General features: G+C 51.4%; 1 protein-coding gene across 1 annotated transcript in view; it reads left to right on the top strand.

Moving 5' to 3' along the window:
* The first annotated feature begins 206 nt into the window (after positions 1 to 206).
* The window catches only part of DCHS1 (dachsous cadherin-related 1), a 63296-nt gene continuing 42191 nt past the window's right edge, over positions 207 to 21311 (top strand). Inside the window, exons 1-2 of the mRNA XM_069969297.1 lie at positions 207 to 694; positions 9774 to 11529. Of these exons, the coding sequence (XP_069825398.1) occupies positions 9817 to 11529 (1713 nt within the window). The 5' untranslated portion in view covers positions 207 to 694; positions 9774 to 9816. The remainder of the gene's footprint in view (positions 695 to 9773; positions 11530 to 21311) is intronic.

Below are 21311 nucleotides of genomic sequence, written 5' to 3'. Positions count from 1 at the left end.
GGGGATGGAGGAGGAGAGGGGAAGGGATGGAGGAAGGGGGGCACTGCTGGAGGAGGAGGGGGGGCACTGCTGGAGGAGGAGGGGGGGCACTGTTGGAGGAGGAGGGAGGCTGATGCTGGAGGAGGAGGAGGTAGGGGGAGAGTCATGTTTCAGACCAGGCTCTCAGTCCCTCTGAGCCCAGTGCTGGCTGCGCTCTCTCTCACATCTACAGCTGTCTCGATCCATTGTCCTAGCCAGAGAGAAAGAGAGTGCTGGGAGTGCACCGAGACCACCTCAGCAGGGCCAGCATCCTGGAGATTGCAGGAAAAACTCCTGGATAGTGACTGCCACATCTGGATAGAGTGCTCAACGTAGCATAGACTGCTCTCAGGAAAAGAGACATCCATTTGACACAGAACAATAGCAAACACCGTGCAGAGGGACCGCCCTGAATATCTGCACAAAGGGAATGAAAGAGACAGCCTAGGGATGAGAACAAAGCGCTGAGACTGCCAGGCTGAAGGAAGAGACATCCTCCCTGCCGTGTGTGGAGGAGACATCACCAGGGCAGGTAGAGAAGGGAGAGAGAACATTGGCCCTTGGCCTAAGAGAGAGACAGACGGAGGTCTCCTGGGATAGAGATGGGATTAACACCAAGCGTGACTGACACCTGGCCGAGTCTGAGACAGCGGTCGCCTGAGCTGACAATCTAATGGTGAGTGGAATATGTGTCTACGTGACCTGAAGGCCTGACAGCAGCCACCGCGCTACATCACAGAGCTGACACTCTAATACCGCCATTATACACCCGCCCCACAGAGCTGACACTCTAATACCGCCATTATCTATCTGCCCCACAGACCTGACACTCTAATACCGCCATTATACACCCGCCCCACAGAGCTGACACTCTAATACCACCATTATACACCCGCCACACAGACCTGACACTCTAATACCGCCATTATCTATCTGCCCCACAGAGCTGACACTCTAATACCGCCATTATACACCTGCCCCACAGAGCTGACACTGTAATACCGCCATTATACACCCGCCCCACAGAGCTGACACTCTAATACCGCCATTATACACCCGCCCCACAGAGCTGACACTCTAATACCGCCATTATACACCCGCCCCACAGAGCTGACACTCTAATACTGCCATTATCTATCCGCCCCACAGAGCTGACACTCTAATACTGCCATTAAACACCCGCCCCACAGAGCTGACACTCTAATACCGCCATTATACACCCGCCCCACAGAGCTGACACTCTAATACCGCCAATATCTGTCCAATCGCAGAGCTGACACTCTAATACCGCCATTATACACCCGCCCCACAGAGCTGACACTCTAATACCGCCATTATACACCCGCTCCACAGAGCTGACACTCTAATACCGCCAATATCTGTCCAATCGCAGAGCTGACACTCTAACACCGGCATTATACACCCGCCCCACAGAGCTGACACTCTAATACCGGCATTATACACCCGGCCCACAGAGCTGACACTCTAATACCGCCATTATACACCCGCCCCACAGAGCTGACACTCTAATAGCGGCATTATACACCCGCCCCACAGAGCTGACACTCTAATACCGCCATTATCTATCTGCCCCACAGAGCTGACACTCTAATACCGCCATTATACACCTGCCCCACAGAGCTGACACTCTAATACCACGATTATCAATCTGCCCCACAGAGCTGACACTCTAATACCGGCATTATACACCCGCCCCACAGAGCTGACACTCTAATACCGGCATTATACACCCGGCCCACAGAGCTGACACTCTAATACCGCCATTATACACCCGCCCCACAGAGCTGACACTCTAATAGCGGCATTATACACCCGCCCCACAGAGCTGACACTCTAATACCGCCATTATCTATCTGCCCCACAGAGCTGACACTCTAATACCACCATTATCAATCTGCCCCACAGAGCTGACACTCTAATACCGCCATTATACACCCGCCCCACAGAGCTGACACTCTAATACCGGCATTATACACCCACCCCACAGAGCTGACACTCTAATACCGCCATTATACACCCGCCCCACAGAGCTGACACTCTAATACCGGCATTATACAACCGCCCCACAGAGCTGACACTCTAATACCGCCATTATCTATCTGCCCCACAGACCTGACACTCTAATACCGGCATTATACAACCGCCCCACAGAGCTGACACTCTAATACCACCATTATACACCCGCCCCACAGACCTGACACTCTAATACCGCTATTATCTATCTGCCCCACAGAGCTGACACTCTAATACCGCCATTATACACCCGCCCCACAGAGCTGACACTCTAATACCGCCATTATACACCCGCCCCACAGAGCTGACACTCTAATACCGCCATTATACACCCTCCCCACAGAGCTGACACTCTAATACCGCCATTATACACCCACCCCACAGAGCTGACACTCTAATACCGCCATTATACACCCGCCCCACAGAGCTGACACTCTAATACCGCCAATATCTGTCCAATCGCAGAGCTGACACTCTAATACCACCATTATACACCCGCCCCACAGAGCTGACACTCTAATACCGGCATTATACACCCGCCCCACAGACCTGACACTCTAATACCACCATTATACACCCGCCCCACAGAGCTGACACTCTAATACCGCCATTATCTATCTGCCCCACAGAGCTGACACTCTAATACCGCCAATATCTGTCCATTCGCAGAGCTGACACTCTAATACCGCTATTATACACCCGCCCCACAGAGCTGACACTCTAATACCGGCATTATACACCCGCTCCACAGAGCTGACACTCTAATACCGCCATTATACACTCGCCCCACAGAGCTGACACTCTAATAGCGGCATTATACACCCGGCCCACAGAGCTGACACTCTAATACCGGCATTATACACCCGCCCCACAGAGCTGACACTCTAATACCGCCATTATACACCCGCCCCACAGAGCTGACACTCTAATACCGCCATTATACACCCGCCCCACAGAGCTGACACTCTAATAGCGGCATTATACACCCACCCCACAGAGCTGACACTCTAATACCGCCAATATCTGTCCAATCGCAGAGCTGACACTCTAATACCGCCATTATACACCCGCCCCACAGAGCTGACACTCTAATACCGCCATTATACACCCGCCCCACAGAGCTGACACTCTAATACCGGCATTATACACCCGCTCCACAGACCTGACACTCTAATACCGCCAATATCTGTCCAATCGCAGAGCTGACACTCTAATACCGCCATTATACACCCGCCCCACAGAGCTGACACTCTAATACCGCCATTATACACCCGCTCCACAGACTTGACACTCTAATACCGCCAATATCTGTCCAATCGCAGAGCTGACACTCTAATACCGCCATTATACACCCGCCCCACAGAGTTGACACTCTAATACCGCCATTATACACCCGCCCCATAGAGCTGACACTCTAATACCGCCAATATCTGTCCGTTCGCAGAGCTGACTCTCTAATACCGCCATTATCTATCTGCCCCACAGAGCTGACACTCTAATACCGGCATTATACACCCGCCCCACAGAGCTGACACTCTAATACCACCATTATACATCCGCCCCACAGAGCTGACACTCTAATACCTCCATTATACACCCGCCCCACAGAGCTGACACTCTAATACCGCCATTATCTATCTGCCCCACAGAGCTGACACTCTAATACCACCATTATACACCCGCCCCACAGACCTGACACTCTAATACCGGAATTATACACCCGCCCCACAGAGCTGACACTCTAATACCGCCGTTATACACCCGCCCCACAGAGCTGACACTCTAATACCGCCATTATACACCCGCCCCACAGAGCTGACACTCTAATACCGCCATTATACACCTGCCCCACAGAGCTGACACTCTAATACCGCCATTATACACCCGCCCCACAGAGCTGACACTCTAATACCGCCATTATCTATCTGCCCCACAGAGCTGACACTCTAATACCGCCATTATACACCCGCCCCACAGAGCTGACACTCTAATACCACCATTATCAATCTGCCCCACAGAGCTGACACTCAAATACCGTCATTATACACCTGCCCCACAGAGCTGACACTCTAATACCGCCATTATCTATCTGCCCCACAGAGCTGACACTCTAATAACACCATTATACACCCGCCCCACAGAGCTGACACTCTAATACCGCCATTATACACCCGCCCCACAGGCGATCTGGTTGTTTGTAAACACTTCCATGTTCCCGAGTTGACATCTGAGCTGACGCTTTATGTGAAGGCGTGCAGGAAGCATGAGGGGCCGTGCTTGGGGACACCAGGGTCCCTGGCCGCATGTCTCTCACTCTTCTAGCAGCCAGTAAATGACCCTTAACTATGGCGGTCACCGGGGAGTCTTCCAGATAAACATCCTCATAACCACACAGATGGGAGCAATGACTGACAGAAGATGACAGGACAGGGACACAACGTGGTCAACAGGTCAAGGGCCAGCTGGAGCTGACTGGGAGCCAAGCCGCTGCCCCATACTTATATACAGATGGAGGAAGCCTAACTTCTCATCCCAATAAGCCCCCAGGACCGAGGAGGGACTATATACCGACTGACTAATCTGCTGCTCACACATGGTCCATGGATCCTGGTAATCTAAGTTTAAAATATCTGTTCCTTGGATCTGGATAATCTGCCCTTACAGATCCCAGTAGATGGTCCATAGGTTCTTGTAATCTGCTCCTAAATAGATCCCAGTAGATGGTCCATAGGTTCTGGTAATCTGCTCCTAAATAGATCCCAGTAGATGGTCCATAGGTTCTTGTAATCTGCTCCTAAATAGATCCCAGTAGATGGTCCATAGGTTCTGGATAATCTGCTCCTTACAGATCCCAGTAGATGGTCCATAGGTTCTTGTAATCTGCTCCTAAATAGATCCCAGTAGATGGTCCATAGGTTCTTGTAATTTGCTCCTAAATAGATCCCAGTAGATGGTCCATAGGTTCTGGATAATCTGCTCCTTACAGATCCCAGTAGATGGTACATAGGTTCTTGTAATCTGCTCCTTAATAGATCAAAGTAGATGGTCCATAGGTTCTGGATAATCTGCTCCTTACAGATCCCAGTAGATGGTACATAGGTTCTTGTAATCTGCTCCTTAATAGATCAAAGTAGATGGTCCATAGGTTCTGGATAATCTGCTCCTTACAGATCCCAGTAGATGGTTCATAGGTTCTGGATAACCTGCTCCTGACAGATCCCAGTAGATGGTCCATAGGTTCTTGTAATCTGCTCCTAAATAGATCCCAGTAGATGGTCCATAGATTCTTGTAATCTGCTCCTAAATAGATCCCAGTAGATGGTCCATAGGTTCTGGATAATCTCTTCCCGGTAGCTCCTGGTAAATGGCCCTTAGATGCTAGTAATTTGCACTGGAAAGTTCCTAGCAGATGGTTCATAGACCCTTGTAATTTGTAGATTACTTAGATCGTAGTAATATGTCTTTAAATGTCCCAGTTGATGGTCTATGGATCCTAGTAATCTGCTTCTGAAAGGTCCCAGTAAATTGTCAGTATATGATACATGGCTTGTTGTCCTCACTAGATCTCAGTCCCCAGTATATGATACATGGATCATTGTCCTCACTAGATCTCCGTATCCAGTATATGATACATCGATCATTGTCCTCACTAGATCTCCGTATCCAGTATATGATACATGGATCATTGTGCTCACTAGATCTCAGTCCCCAGTATATGATACATGGATCATTGTCCTCACTAGATCTTATCTCCTAGTATATGATACATGGATCATTGTCCTCACTAGATCTCAGTCCCCAGTATATGATACATGGATCATTGTCCTCACTAGATCTCCGTATCCAGTATATGATACATGGATCATTGTCCTCACTAGATCTCAGTCCCCAGTATATGATACATCGATCATTGTCCTCACTAGATCTCAGTCCCCAGTATATGATACATGGATCATTGTCCTCACTAGATCTCAGTCCCCAGTATATGATACATGGATCATTGTCCTCACTAGATCTTCGTATCCAGTATATGATACATGGATCATTGTCCTCACTAGATCTCAGTCCCCAGTATATGATACATGGATCATTGTCCTCACTAGATCTCAGTCCCCAGTATATGATACATCGATCATTGTCCTCACTAGATCTCCGTATCCAGTATATGATACATGGATCATTGTCCTCACTAGATCTCAGTCCCCAGTATATGATACATGGATCATTGTCCTCACAAGATCTTAGTCCCCAGTATATGATACATGGATCATTGTCCTCACTAGATCTCAGTCCCCAGTATATGATACATGGATCATTGTCCTCACTAGATCTCCGTCCCCAGTATATGATACATGGATCATTGTCCTCACTAGATCTCCGTATCCAGTATATGATACATGGATCATTGTCCTCACTAGATCTCAGTCCCCAGTATATGATACATCGATCATTGTCCTCACTAGATCTCAGTCCCCAGTATATGATACATGGATCATTGTCCTCACTAGATCTCAGTCCCCAGTATATGATACATCGATCATTGTCCTCACTAGATCTCAGTCCCCAGTATATGATACATGGATCATTATCCTCACTAGATCTCCGTATCCAGTATATGATACATGGATCATTGTCCTCACTAGATCTCAGTCCCCAGTATATGATACATGGATCATTGTCCTCACTAGATCTCCGTATCCAGTATATGATACATGGATCATTGTCCTCACTAGATCTCCGTATCCAGTATATGATACATGGATCATTGTCCTCACTAGATCTCAGTCCCCAGTATATGATACATCGATCATTGTCCTCACTAGATCTCAGTCCCCAGTATATGATACATGGATCATTATCCTCACTAGATCTCCGTATCCAGTATATGATACATGGATCATTGTCCTCACTAGATCTCAGTCCCCAGTATATGATACATGGATCATTGTCCTCACAAGATCTCAGTCCCCAGTATATGATACATCGATCATTGTCCTCACTAGATCTCAGTCCCCAGTATATGATACATGGATCATTGTCCTCACTAGATCTCAGTCCCCAGTATATGATACATGGATCATTGTGCTTACTAGATCTCAGTCCCCAGTATATGATACATGGATCATTGTCCTCACTAGATCTCAGTCCCCAGTATATGATACATGGATCATTGTCCTCACTAGATCTCAGTCCCCAGTATATGATACATGGATCATTGTCCTCACTAGATCTCCGTATCCAGTATATGATACATGGATCATTGTCCTCACTAGATCTCAGTCCCCAGTATATGATACATGGATCATTGTCCTCACTAGATCTCCGTATCCAGTATATGATACATGGATCATTGTCCTCACTAGATCTCCGTATCCAGTATATGATACATGGATCATTGTCCTCACTAGATCTCCGTATCCAGTATATGATACATGGATCATTGTCCTCACTAGATCTCCGTATCCAGTATATGATACATGGATCATTGTCCTCACCAGATCTCAGTCCCCAGTATATGATACTTGGATCATTGTCCTCACTAGATCTCAGTCCCCAGTATATGATACATGGATCATTGTCCTCACTAGATCTCAGTCCCCAGTATATGATACATCGATCATTGTCCTCACTAGATCTCCGTCCCCAGTATATGATACATGGATCATTGTCCTCACTAGATCTCCATATCCAGTATATGATACATGGATCATTGTCCTCACTAGATCTCCGTATCCAGTGTATGATACATCGATCATTGTGCTCACTAGATCTCAGTCCCCAGTATATGATACATGGATCATTGTCCTCACTAGATCTCAGTCCCCAGTATATGATACATGGATTATTGTCCTCACTAGATCTCCGTATCCAGTATATGATACATGGATCATTGTCCTCACTAGATCTCCATATCCAGTATATGATACATGGATCATTGTCTTCACTAGATCTTAGTATCCAGTATATGATACATGGATCATTGTCCTCACTAGATCTCCGTATCCAGTATATGATACATGGATCATTGTCCTCACTAGATCTCAGTCCTCAGTATATGATACATGGATCATTGTCCTCACTAGATCTCAGTCCCCAGTATATGATACATGGATTATTGTCCTCACTAGATCTCCGTATCCAGTATATGATACATGGATCATTGTCCTCACTAGATCTCCATATCCAGTATATGATACATGGATCATTGTCTTCACTAGATCTTAGTATCCAGTATATGATACATGGATCATTGTCCTCACTAGATCTCCGTATCCAGTATATGATACATGGATCATTGTCCTCACTAGATCTCAGTCCCCAGTATATTATACATGGATCATTGTCCTCACTAGATCTCAGTCCCCAGTATATGATACATGGATCATTGTCCTCACTAGATCTCCGTATCCAGTATATGATACATGGATCATTGTCCTCACTAGATCTTAGTATCCAGTATATGATACATGGATCATTGTCCTCACTAGATCTTAGTATCCAGTATATGATACATGGATCATTGTGCTCACTAGATCTCCGTATCCAGTATATGATACATGGATCATTGTCCTCACTAGATCTTAGTATCCAGTATATGATACATGGATCATTGTGCTCACTAGATCTCAGTCCCCAGTATATGATACATGGATCATTGTGCTCACTAGATCTCAGTCCCCAGTATATGATACATGGATCATTGTCCTCACTAGATCTTAGTATCCAGTATATGATACATGGATCATTGTGCTCACTAGATCTCCGTATCCAGTATATGATACATGGATCATTGTCCTCACTAGATCTCCGTATCCAGTATATGATACATGATTTGTAGTCTTCCTGGGATAAACATGGATCTATCCTAACTATCCTCCAAGTTTCTGTCTTTGCTTCCAGTCAATGGTTCAGAGATCCCGTTACTCTACATCAGGTTCCATAAGATTATAGAAGGCCCCCGGCCCCGGGGTGAGGAGACTATAGCTGCCGCTGTCTGCCCCATGTACAATGTTATATTCCTTCATATTTAGTCTAGTTGTCATCTAAGAACATACATGGAAGCCACAGGCCGCCTTGCATGATGCTTGTTGGCTAATACTTCCCCGTGTCGTAGGTTTTGTTGGTCTTGTGTGCGAGGACTCATCAGCGGCTTTGATTGCTGTTCTCTACATTGCAGCATTGCTCACCTCCATAAGCAGAAGATTCCATTACAGCAATGACCGAACCAAAAGTACAAACAAAACATCATAAAACTTGGTGTCTTCCTACCGATGCCTCTGGGCCTGGAGGCACAGCGCCCCTTCTGGTCACTGCTGCATTACCAGGACACCAGTATATGGGGTGAAAGGGTTAACAATGGCAGATGTGAAATGCTGAGAGTATGGGTTACCAGAATAGGGGCAGTAATTCTATCAGGACAAGGACAAAAAATAGAAAGGTTTTTTCCTTACACATCTAGAAAAAGCAGCTGCAAACCCAAGATAGCCAAGACTATGCAGCGTTCCGGAGGTGGAGGAATGCCGAGACAACAACCGTTCGGGCAGCCTCACCCAACACAGGCTAGTGAAAGAGGCAAATAATCCATCACATACATGGTCCGCAACCAAACCTTGACACAGTCCATCCCGTAAGGTTAAAGCGGCCAGAGGGCGGCATTCACAAGGGTTTGTTTGTTGCTTTGTGTCAGTTTTCTACCTCATTGTTGTCTCTTTTCTTTGCAGAATGAAAAACTTTAACCCTGGACCTTGAAGTGGATGCAGGAAGATGCTGCAGCTCGGCGTTTACTTTCTGCTGCTCTTGGCTTGTTCCCCATCTGATTCCTCTCAGGGAACCCTGGAGCTTCACATTGATGAAGAACAACCGGCTGGAACCATCATTGGTGACATTAGTGCCGGTCTTCCCACTGACTTTACCGGGCACATGTTCTTTATTTCGGCACAAGAAGGAAGCGGCGTCACTACTGATCTAGAGATCGATGAGCACACCGGGATTATTAAAACCGCTCGAGTTCTTGACCGAGAACAACGTAACCATTATAGTTTTATAGCGGTCACCCCAGAAGGTGCTACTGTGGAGGTGGATATTCATGTGGATGATATCAATGACCACACGCCCACATTTGCTAAAGGTCAAGTAGAAATTGGCATTCCCGAGCACACACCCCGAGGGACTAGCTACCCCCTAGAGCCTGCAGTGGATTTAGACAGTGGAGCATTGGGCACTCAGGGTTATCTTATTAAAAGTGGAGATCCCATGCAAGCATTCCGACTAGAAACCCGCCAAATGTCCAGCGGTATACTGTCCGTAGAACTGGTAGTAAACTCGGATGTAGACCGAGAGAACTGTTCATCGTATTCTTTAACTCTGGAGGCGTATGATGGTGGGTCTCCAAGTCGTAGCTCACAGATGAGACTGGATATATCTATCTTGGACATCAATGACCACGCACCTGTTTTCAATCAGAGCCGATATCAGGCGCTCATTTCCGAAAGTCTTTTACCGGGATCCAGTGTCCTTCAGGTCTATGCCACCGATGCAGATCTAGGTAAAAATGGAGAATTAACTTATGAGATCAACCGTAGGCAAAGTGACCCTGAGGGTTTTTTTACCATCAATCCACATTCCGGACTTATCCAGCTCAGTAAGCCTTTGGATTATGAGACTCGGAAAGCTCATGAACTGGTTGTGCAAGCAAGAGACGGGGCGGCTCAGCCAGAGGTGGGCACCGCATTTGTATCAATTCAGGTACGAGATTCCAATGACAACCAGCCAAGCATGACCATCATCTTTCTGAGTGAAGACGGTGCCCCAAGAGTGTCAGAGGGCGCCACCCCAGGCCAATATGTAGCACGAATCTCTGTATCCGATCCGGACTATGGTGAGCATCCCGATGTGGATGTGACTCTGGAGGGGGGTGAGGGAAAGTTTGCTTTGACCACAAAAGATAGCATCATCTACCTTATATGTGTGGACAAGTTGCTAGACCGCGAAGAGCGAGATTCTTACCGCCTAAGGGTTCTTGCTACAGATTCGGGAACGCCTCCATTAAGGGCAGAATCCTCCTTTGTTCTTGAGGTGACAGATATTAATGATAACCCACCGATCTTTGACCGACAAGAATATAGTCACAACGTCCCAGAAGCCGTCCACCCTGGGAGCTTCCTACTCCAAGTGACAGCCCGGGATAAAGATCAAGGACAGAATGGAGAAATCAGATATAGTCTTCTAGACACACCATGGTTCCATATCCACCCAGAAACAGGAGTCATCACCACCGCCGCCCCGCTGGATTATGAGAAAGAGCCTCAGCCTCAGATGACGGTGCTGGCGTCGGATCGTGGGACACCACCGCTGACCTCCACCGCTATTGTTAGGGTCCAGCTGCTGGATGTGAATGATAATGAACCAGTCTTTGCCAACGCTATATACAATGCCACACTGAGCGAGGGATCTGCTCGCGGAAGCTGCTTCCTAAAGGTGAGAACTTCAAAAAGCTATACCACCATTTACAGCAGAGTAACTGCAACGCACCCATAGACCCTTCGTTTACTAAAAAAATAAAGACCAAACATGATCACCAGTGTGATCAAGGGTCTACATGACCAACGCACACCCCACCCCTACAGGTAATACAGGGACTACATGACCACACCCCACCCCTACAGGTAATACAGGGACTACATGACCGCACACACCACCCCTACAGGTAATACAGGGACTACATGACCACACACCCCACCCCTACAGGTAATACAGGGACTACATGACCACACACCACCCCTACAGGTAATACAGGGACTACATGACCACACACACCACCCCTACAGGTAATACAGGGACTACATGACCACACACACCACCCCTACAGGTAATACAGGGACTACATGACCACACACCATCCCTACAGGTAATACAGGGACTACATGACCACACACCATCCCTACAGGTAATACAGGGACTACATGACCGCACACCCCACCCCTACAGGTAATACAGGGACTACATGACCGCTGCACACCCCTACAGGTAATACAGGGACTACATGACCACACACCATCCCTACAGGTAATACAGGGACTACATGACCACACACACCACCCCTACAGGTAATACAGGGACTACATGACCGCACACCCCACCCCTACAGGTAATACAGGGACTACATGACCACACACACCACCCCTACAGGTAATACAGGGACTACATGACCAGACACCCCACCCCTACAGGTAATACAGGGACTACATGACCACACACACCACCCCTACAGGTAATACAGGGACTACATGACCACACACACCACCCCTACAGGTAATACAGGGACTACATGACCACACCCCCCCTACAGGTAATACAGGGACTACATGACCACACACCACCCCTACAGGTAATACAGGGACTACATGACCACACACCACCCCTACAGGTAATACAGGGACTACATGACCACACACCATCCCTACAGGTAATACAGGGACTACATGACCACACACACCACCCCTACAGGTAATACAGGGACTACATGACCACACACCACCCCTACAGGTAATACAGGGACTACATGACCACACACCACCCCTACAGGTAATACAGGGACTACATGACCGCTGCACACCCCTACAGGTAATACAGGGACTACATGACCACACACCATCCCTACAGGTAATACAGGGACTACATGACCACACACACCACCCCTACAGGTAATACAGGGACTACATGACCACACACCACCCCTACAGGTAATACAGGGACTACATGACCACACACCACCCCTACAGGTAATACAGGGACTACATGACCGCTGCACACCCCTACAGGTAATACAGGGACTACATGACCACACACACCACACCTACAGGTAATACAGGGACTACATGACCGCTGCACACCCCTACAGGTAATACAGGGACTACATGACCACACACACCACACCTACAGGTAATACAGGGACTACATGACCACACACCACCCCTACAGGTAATACAGGGTCTACATGACCACCGCACACCCCACCCCTACAGGTAATACAGGGACTACATGACCACACACCATCCCTACAGGTAATACAGGGACTACATGACCACACACACCACCCCTACAGGTAATACAGGGACTACATGACCACACACCACCCCTACAGGTAATACAGGGACTACATGACCACACACCACCCCTACAGGTAATACAGGGACTACATGACCGCTGCACACCCCTACAGGTAATACAGGGACTACATGACCACACACCATCCCTACAGGTAATACAGGGACTACATGACCACACACACCACCCCTACAGGTAATACAGGGACTACATGACCACACACCACCCCTACAGGTAATACAGGGACTACATGACCACACACCACCCCTACAGGTAATACAGGGACTACATGACCGCTGCACACCCCTGCAGGTAATACAGGGACTACATGACCACACACACCACACCTACAGGTAATACAGGGACTACATCACCGCTGCACACCCCTACAGGTAATACAGGGACTACATGACCACACACACCACACCTACAGGTAATACAGGGACTACATGACCACACACCACCCCTACAGGTAATACAGGGTCTACATGACCACCGCACACCCCACCCCTACAGGTAATACAGGGACTACATGACCACACACCACCCCTACAGGTAATACAGGGACTACATGACCACCGCACACCCCTACAGGTAATACAGGGACTACATGACCACCGCACACCCCTACAGGTAATACAGGGACTACATGACCACACACCACCCCTACAGGTAATACAGGGACTACATGACCACACACCACCCCTACAGGTAATACAGGGACTACATGACCACACACCACCCCTACAGGTAATACAGGGACTACATGATCACACACACCTACAGGTAATACAGGGACTACATGACCACACCCCACCCCTACAGGTAATACAGGGACTACATGACCACACACACCTACAGGTAATACAGGGACTACATGACCACACACACCACCCCTACAGGTAATACAGGGACTACATGACCACACTCCACCCCTACAGGTAATACAGGGACTACATGACCACACACCACCCCTACAGGTAATACAGGGACTACATGACCGCACACCACCCCTACAGGTAATACAGGGACTACATGACCACCGTACACCCCACCCCTACAGGTAATAGGGGGACTACATGACCACACACACCACCCCTACAGGTAATACAGGGACTACATGACCACACACACCACCCCTACAGGTAATACAGGGACTACATGACCACACCCCCCCTACAGGTAATACAGGGACTACATGACCACACACCTACAGGTAATAGAGGGACTACATGACCACACACACCACCCCTACAGGTAATACAGGGACTACATGACCACACACCACCCCTACAGGTAATACAGGGACTATATGACCACACACCACCCCTACAGGTAATACAGGGACTACATGACCACACACCACCCCTACAGGTAATACAGGGACTATATGACCGCACACCACCCCTACAGGTAATACAGGGACTACATGACCACACACCACCCCTACAGGTAATACTGGGACTACATGACCACACACACCACCCCTACAGGTAATACAGGGACTACATGACCACACACACCACCCCTACAGGTAATACAGGGACTACATGACCACAGTTACGAGTCTCAAAACACGGGAATAGCCAGATATCCCTCTCTCCAGAGAAGGAAGCCCATTGCCAAGGGGTGCCTCCTAGTGGGGAGAGCACCAAACCACCCTGATACGTAGTCCCTCAGGTCCTCACTCATGTTGCGAGCTTTAGGACCTAAATAGGGAAACACCAGGGTGGCCCCTGTGAGTCAAAGTCTAACTCTGTGGCGAGTATAACGACATAAGACAAGGGTTACCAAGGCTAGGCATCCATCCACAGACTGCAGTTTCGGGGTATTGCCCCTCGTCAGTGTGGAGCAGGATTCTGGCTACTGGGGCAATGATAAATAGACCAACAAAACACAACAATCACTGAACTCAGGGAGAACAGTGAAAAATTCCAATGGAGTACTCATTTAGGAGTCTCCATTGATTGTCCCATACAAAATTTAAATATGCAAAAAAGGGGTCCGTGGAGCCTCAGTTACGAGTCTCAAAACACGGGAATAGCCAGATATCCCTCTCTCCAGAGAAGGAAGCCCATTGCCAAGGGGTGCCTCCTAGTGGGGAGAGCACCAAACCACCCTGATACGTAGTCCCTCAGGTCCTCACTCATGTTGCGAGCTTTAGGACCTAAATAGGGAAACACCAGGGTGGCCCCTGTGAGTCAAAGTCTAACTCTGTGGCGAGTATAACGACATAAGACAAGGGTTACCAAGGCTAGGCATCCATCCACAGACTGCAGTTTCGGGGTATTGCCCCTCGTCAGTGTGGAGCAGGATTCTGGCTACTGGGGCAATGATAAATAGACCAACAAAACACAACAATCACTGAACTCAGGGAGAACAGTGAAAAATTCCAATGGAGTACTCATTTAGGAGTCTCCATTGATTGTCCCATACAAAATTTAAATATGCAAAAAAGGGGTCCGTGGAGCCTCAGTTACGAGTCTCAAAACACGGGAATAGCCAGATATCCCTCTCTCCAGAGAAGGAAGCCCATTGCCAAGGGGTGCCTCCTAGTGGGGAGAGCACCAAACCACCCTGATACGTAGTCCCTCAGGTCCTCACTCATGTTGCGAGCTTTAGGACCTAAATAGGGAAACACCAGGGTGGCCCCTGTGAGTCAAAGTCTAACTCTGTGGCGAGTATAACGACATAAGACAAGGGTTACCAAGGCTAGGCATCCATCCACAGACTGCAGTTTCGGGGTATTGCCCCTCGTCAGTGTGGAGCAGTACCCCGAAACTGCAGTCTGTGGATGGATGCCTAGCCTTGGTAACCCTTGTCTTATGTCGTTATACTCGCCACAGAGTTAGACTTTGACTCACAGGGGCCACCCTGGTGTTTCCCTATTTAGGTCCTAAAGCTCGCAACATGAGTGAGGACCTGAGGGACTACGTATCAGGGTGGTTTGGTGCTCTCCCCACTAGGAGGCACCCCTTGGCAATGGGCTTCCTTCTCTGGAGAGAGGGATATCTGGCTATTCCCGTGTTTTGAGACTCGTAACTGAGGCTCCACGGACCCCTTTTTTGCATATTTAAATTTTGTATGGGACAATCAATGGAGACTCCTAAATGAGTACTCCATTGGAATTTTTCACTGTTCTCCCTGAGTTCAGTGATTGTTGTGTTTTGTTGGTCTATTTATCATTGCCCCAGTAGCCAGAATCCTGCTCCACACTGACGAGGGGCAATACCCCGAAACTGCAGTCTGTGGATGGATGCCCGGCCTTGGTAACCCTTGTCTTATGTCGTTATACTCGCCACAGAGTTAGACTTTGACTCACAGGGGCCACCCTGGTGTTTCCCTATTTAGGTCCTAAAGCTCGCAACATGAGTGAGGACCTGAGGGACTACGTATCAGGGTGGTTTGGTGCTCTCCCCACTAGGAGGCACCCCTTGGCAATGGGCTTCCTTCTCTGGAGAGAGGGATATCTGGCTATTCCCGTGTTTTGAGACTCGTAACTGAGGCTCCACGGACCCCTTTTTTGCATATTTACATGACCACACACACCCCTACAGGTAATACAGGGACTACATGACCACACACACCACCCCTACAGGTAATACAGGGACTACATGACCACACACCACCCCTACAGGTAATACAGGGACTACATGACCACACACACCACCCCTACAGGTAATACAGGGACTACATGACCACACACCACCCCTACAGGTAATACAGGGACTACATGACCACACACACACCCCTACAGGTAATACAGGGACTACATGACCACACACCCACCCCTACAGGTAATACAGGGACTACATGACCACCGCACACCTCACCCCTACAGGTAATACAGGGACTACATGACCACACACACCACCCCTACAGGTAATACAGGGACTACATGACCACACACCACCCCTACAGGTAATACAGGGACTACATGACCACCGTACACCCCACCCCTACAGGTAATATAGGGACTACACAGGGCCGCCTGTGTCTGGAGATGGGGGGGCAGAGACAGGAGGTATAATGGAGGGGCCGCCTGTGTCTGGATATGGGGGGGGGGGAGCAGAGACAGGAGGTGTAATGGAGGGGCCGCCTGTGTCTGGAGATGGGGGGTGGCGGAGACAGGAGGTGTAATGGAGGGGCCGCCTGTGTGTGGAGATGGGGGGTGGCGGAGACAGGAGGTGTAATGGAGGGGCCGCCTGTGTCTGGAGATGGGGGGGGGAGCAGAGACAGGAGGTGTAATGGAGGGGCCGCCTGTGTCTGGAGATGGGGGGGCAGAGACAGGAGGTATAATGGAGGGGCCGCCTGTGTGTGGAGATGGGGGAGCAGAGACAGTAGGAGTAATGGAGGGGCCGCCTGTGTGTGGAGATGGGGGGTGGCGGAGACAGGAGGTGTAATGGAGGGGCCACCTGTGTCTGGAGATAGGGGGTGGCGGAGACAGGAGGTGTAATGGAGGGGCCGCCTGTGTCTGGAGATGGGGGGTGGCGGAGACAGGAGGTGTAATGGAGGGGCCACCTGTGTCTGGAGATAGGGGGTGGCGGAGACAGGAGGTGTAATGGAGGGGCCGCCTGTGTCTGGAGATGGGGGGGCAGAGACAGGAGGTATAATGGAGGGGCCGACTGTGTCTGGAGATGGGGGAGCAGAGACAGGAAGTGTAATGGAGGGGCCGCCTGTGTCTGGGGATGGGGGGGAGCAGAGACAGGAGGTGTAATGGAGGGGCCGCCTGTGTCTGGAGATGCGGGGGAAGAGACAGGAGGTGTAATGGAGGGGCCGCCTGTGTCTGGAGATGGGGGGGCAGAGACAGGAGGTGTAATGGAGGGGCCGCCTGTGTCTGGAGATAGGGGGTGGCGGAGACAGGAGGTGTAATGGAGGGGCCGTCTGTGTCTGGAGATAGGGGGTGGCGGAGACAGGAGGTGTAATGGAGGGGCCACCTGTGTCTGGAGATAGGGGGTGGCGGAGACAGGAGGTGTAATGGAGGGGCCGCCTGTGTCTGGAGATGGGGGGGCAGAGACAGGAGGTATAATGGAGGGGCCGCCTGTGTCTGGAGATGGGGGAGCAGAGACAGGAGGTGTAATGGAGGGGCCGCCTGTGTCTGGAGACGGGGGGGGGGAGCAGAGACAGGAGGTGTAATGGAGGGGCCGCCTGTGTCTGGAGATGGGGGGGGGAGCAGAGACAGGAGGTGTAATGGAGGGGCCGCCTGTGTCTGGATATGGGGGGGGGGAGCAGAGACAGGAGGTGTAATGGAGGGGCCGCCTGTGTGTGGATATGGGGGGGGGGGAGCAGAGACAGGAGGTGTAATGGAGGGGCCGCCTGTGTCTGGATATGGGGGGGGGGGAGCAGAGACAGGAGGTGTAATGGAGGGGCCGCCTGTGTCTGGAGATGGTGCGGGCAGAGACAGGAGGTGTAATAGAGGGGCCGCCTGTGTCTGGAGATGGTGCGGGCAGAGACAGGAGGTGTAATGGAGGGGCCGCCTGTGTCTGGAGACGGGGGGGGGGAGCAGAGACAGGAGGTGTAACGGGGGGGCCGCCTGTGTCTGGAGATGGGGGGGGGGGAGCAGAGACAGGAGGTGTAACGGAGGGGCCGCCTGTGTCTGGAGATGGTGGGGACAGAGACAGGAGGTGTAATGGAGGGGCCGCCTGTGTCTGGAGATGGGGGGGCAGAGACAGGTGGTGTAATGGAGGGGCCGCCTGTGTGTGGATATGGGGGGGGGGGAGCAGAGACAGGAGGTGTAATGGAGGGGCCGCCTGTGTCTGGATATTGGGGGGGGGGCAGAGACAGGAGGTATAATGGAGGGGCCGCCTGTGTCTGGATATGGGGGGGGGGAGCAGAGACAGGAGGTGTAATGGAGGGGCCGCCTGTGTCTGGAGATAGGGGGTGGCGGAGACAGGAGGTATAATGGAGGGGCCGTCTGTGTCTGGAGATGGGGGGAGGGAGCAGAGACAGGAGGTGTAATGGAGGGGCCGCCTGTGTCTGGATATGGGGGGTGGCAGAGACAGGAGGTGTAATGGAGGGGCCGCCTGTGTCTGGAGATGGGGGGGCAGAGACAGGAGGTGTAATGGAGGGGCCGCCTGTGCCTGGAGATGGGGGGGCAAAGACAGGAGGAGTCATGGAGGGGCCGCCTGTGTCTGGAGATAGGGGGTGGCGGAGACAGGAGGTGTAATGGAGGGGCCGCCTGTGTCTGGAGATGGGGGAGCAGAGACAGGAGGTGTAATGGAGGGGCCGCCTGTGTCTGGGGATGGGGGGGAGCAGAGACAGGAGGTGTAATGGAGGGGCCGCCTGTGTCTGGAGATGGGGGGGCAGAGACAGGAGGTGTAATGGAGGGGCCGCCTGTGTCTGGAGATAGGGGGTGGCAGAGACAGGAGGTGTAATGGAGGGGCCGCCTGTGTCTGGAGATGGGGGGGGGGAGCAGAGACAGGAGGTGTAATGGAGGGGCCGCCTGTGTCTGGAGATGGGGGGGGAGCAGAGACAGGAGGTGTAATGGAGGGGCCGCCTGTGTCTGGAGATGGGGGGTAATGGAGGGGCCGCCTGTGTCTGGAGATGGGGGGGCAGAGACAGGAGGTATAATGGAGGGGCCACCTGTGTCTGGAGATAGGGGGGGGATCAGAGACAGGAGGTGTAATGGAGTGGCCGCCTGTGTGTGGATATGGGGGGTGGCCGAGACAGGGCGGTGTAATGGAGGGGCCGCCTGTGTCTGGAGATGGGGGGGCAGAGACAGGAGGTATAATGGAGGGGCCGTCTGTGTCTGGAGATGGGGGGGGAGCAGAGACAGGAGGTATAATGGAGGGGCCATCTGTGTCTGGAGATGGTGGGGGCAGAGACAGGAGGTGTAATGGAGGGGCCGCCTGTGTCTGGAGATGGGGGGGCAGAGACAGGAGGTGTAATGGAGGGGCCGCCTGTGTCTGGAGATGGGGGGGGGAGCAGAGACAGGAGGTATAATGGAGGGGCCGTCTGTGTCTGGAGATAGGGGGTGGCGGAGACAGGAGGTGTAATGGAGGGGCCGCCTGTGTCTGGAGATGGGGGGTGGCGGAGACAGGAGGTGTAATGGAGGGGCCACCTGTGTCTGGAGATAGGGGGTGGCGGAGACAGGAGGTGTAATGGAGGGGCCGCCTGTGTCTGGAGATGGGGGGGCAGAGACAGGAGGTATAATGGAGGGGCCGACTGTGTCTGGAGATGGGGGAGCAGAGACAGGAAGTGTAATGGAGGGGCCGCCTGTGTCTGGGGATGGGGGGGAGCAGAGACAGGAGGTGTAATGGAGGGGCCGCCTGTGTCTGGAGATGCGGGGGAAGAGACAGGAGGTGTAATGGAGGGGCCGCCTGTGTCTGGAGATGGGGGGGCAGAGACAGGAGGTGTAATGGAGGGGCCGCCTGTGTCTGGAGATAGGGGGTGGCGGAGACAGGAGGTGTAATGGAGGGGCCGTCTGTGTCTGGAGATAGGGGGTGGCGGAGACAGGAGGTGTAATGGAGGGGCCACCTGTGTCTGGAGATAGGGGGTGGCGGAGACAGGAGGTATAATGGAGGGGCCGCCTGTGTCTGGAGATGGGGGAGCAGAGACAGGAGGTGTAATGGAGGGGCCGCCTGTGTCTGGAGACGGGGGGGGGGGAGCAGAGACAGGAGGTGTAATGGAGGGGCCGCCTGTGTCTGGAGATGGGGGGGGGGAGCAGAGACAGGAGGTGTAATGGAGGGGCCGCCTGTGTCTGGATATGGGGGGGGGGAGCAGAGACAGGAGGTGTAATGGAGGGGCCGCCTGTGTGTGGATATGGGGGGGGGGGAGCAGAGACAGGAGGTGTAATGGAGGGGCCGCCTGTGTCTGGATATGGGGGGGGGGAGCAGAGACAGGAGGTGTAATGGAGGGGCCGCCTGTGTCTGGAGATGGTGCGGGCAGAGACAGGAGGTGTAATAGAGGGGCCGCCTGTGTCTGGAGATGGTGCGGGCAGAGACAGGAGGTGTAATGGAGGGGCCGCCTGTGTCTGGAGACGGGGGGGGGGAGCAGAGACAGGAGGTGTAACGGGGGGGCCGCCTGTGTCTGGAGATGGGGGGGGGGGGAGCAGAGACAGGAGGTGTAACGGAGGGGCCGCCTGTGTCTGGAGATGGTGGGGACAGAGACAGGAGGTGTAATGGAGGGGCCGCCTGTGTCTGGAGATGGGGGGG

Source organism: Dendropsophus ebraccatus, chromosome 5 (assembly GCF_027789765.1).
Source record: "Dendropsophus ebraccatus isolate aDenEbr1 chromosome 5, aDenEbr1.pat, whole genome shotgun sequence".
In the NCBI taxonomy this organism is placed as follows: Eukaryota; Metazoa; Chordata; class Amphibia; order Anura; family Hylidae; genus Dendropsophus; species Dendropsophus ebraccatus.
This window is presented reverse-complemented; position numbering and strand designations above follow the sequence as displayed.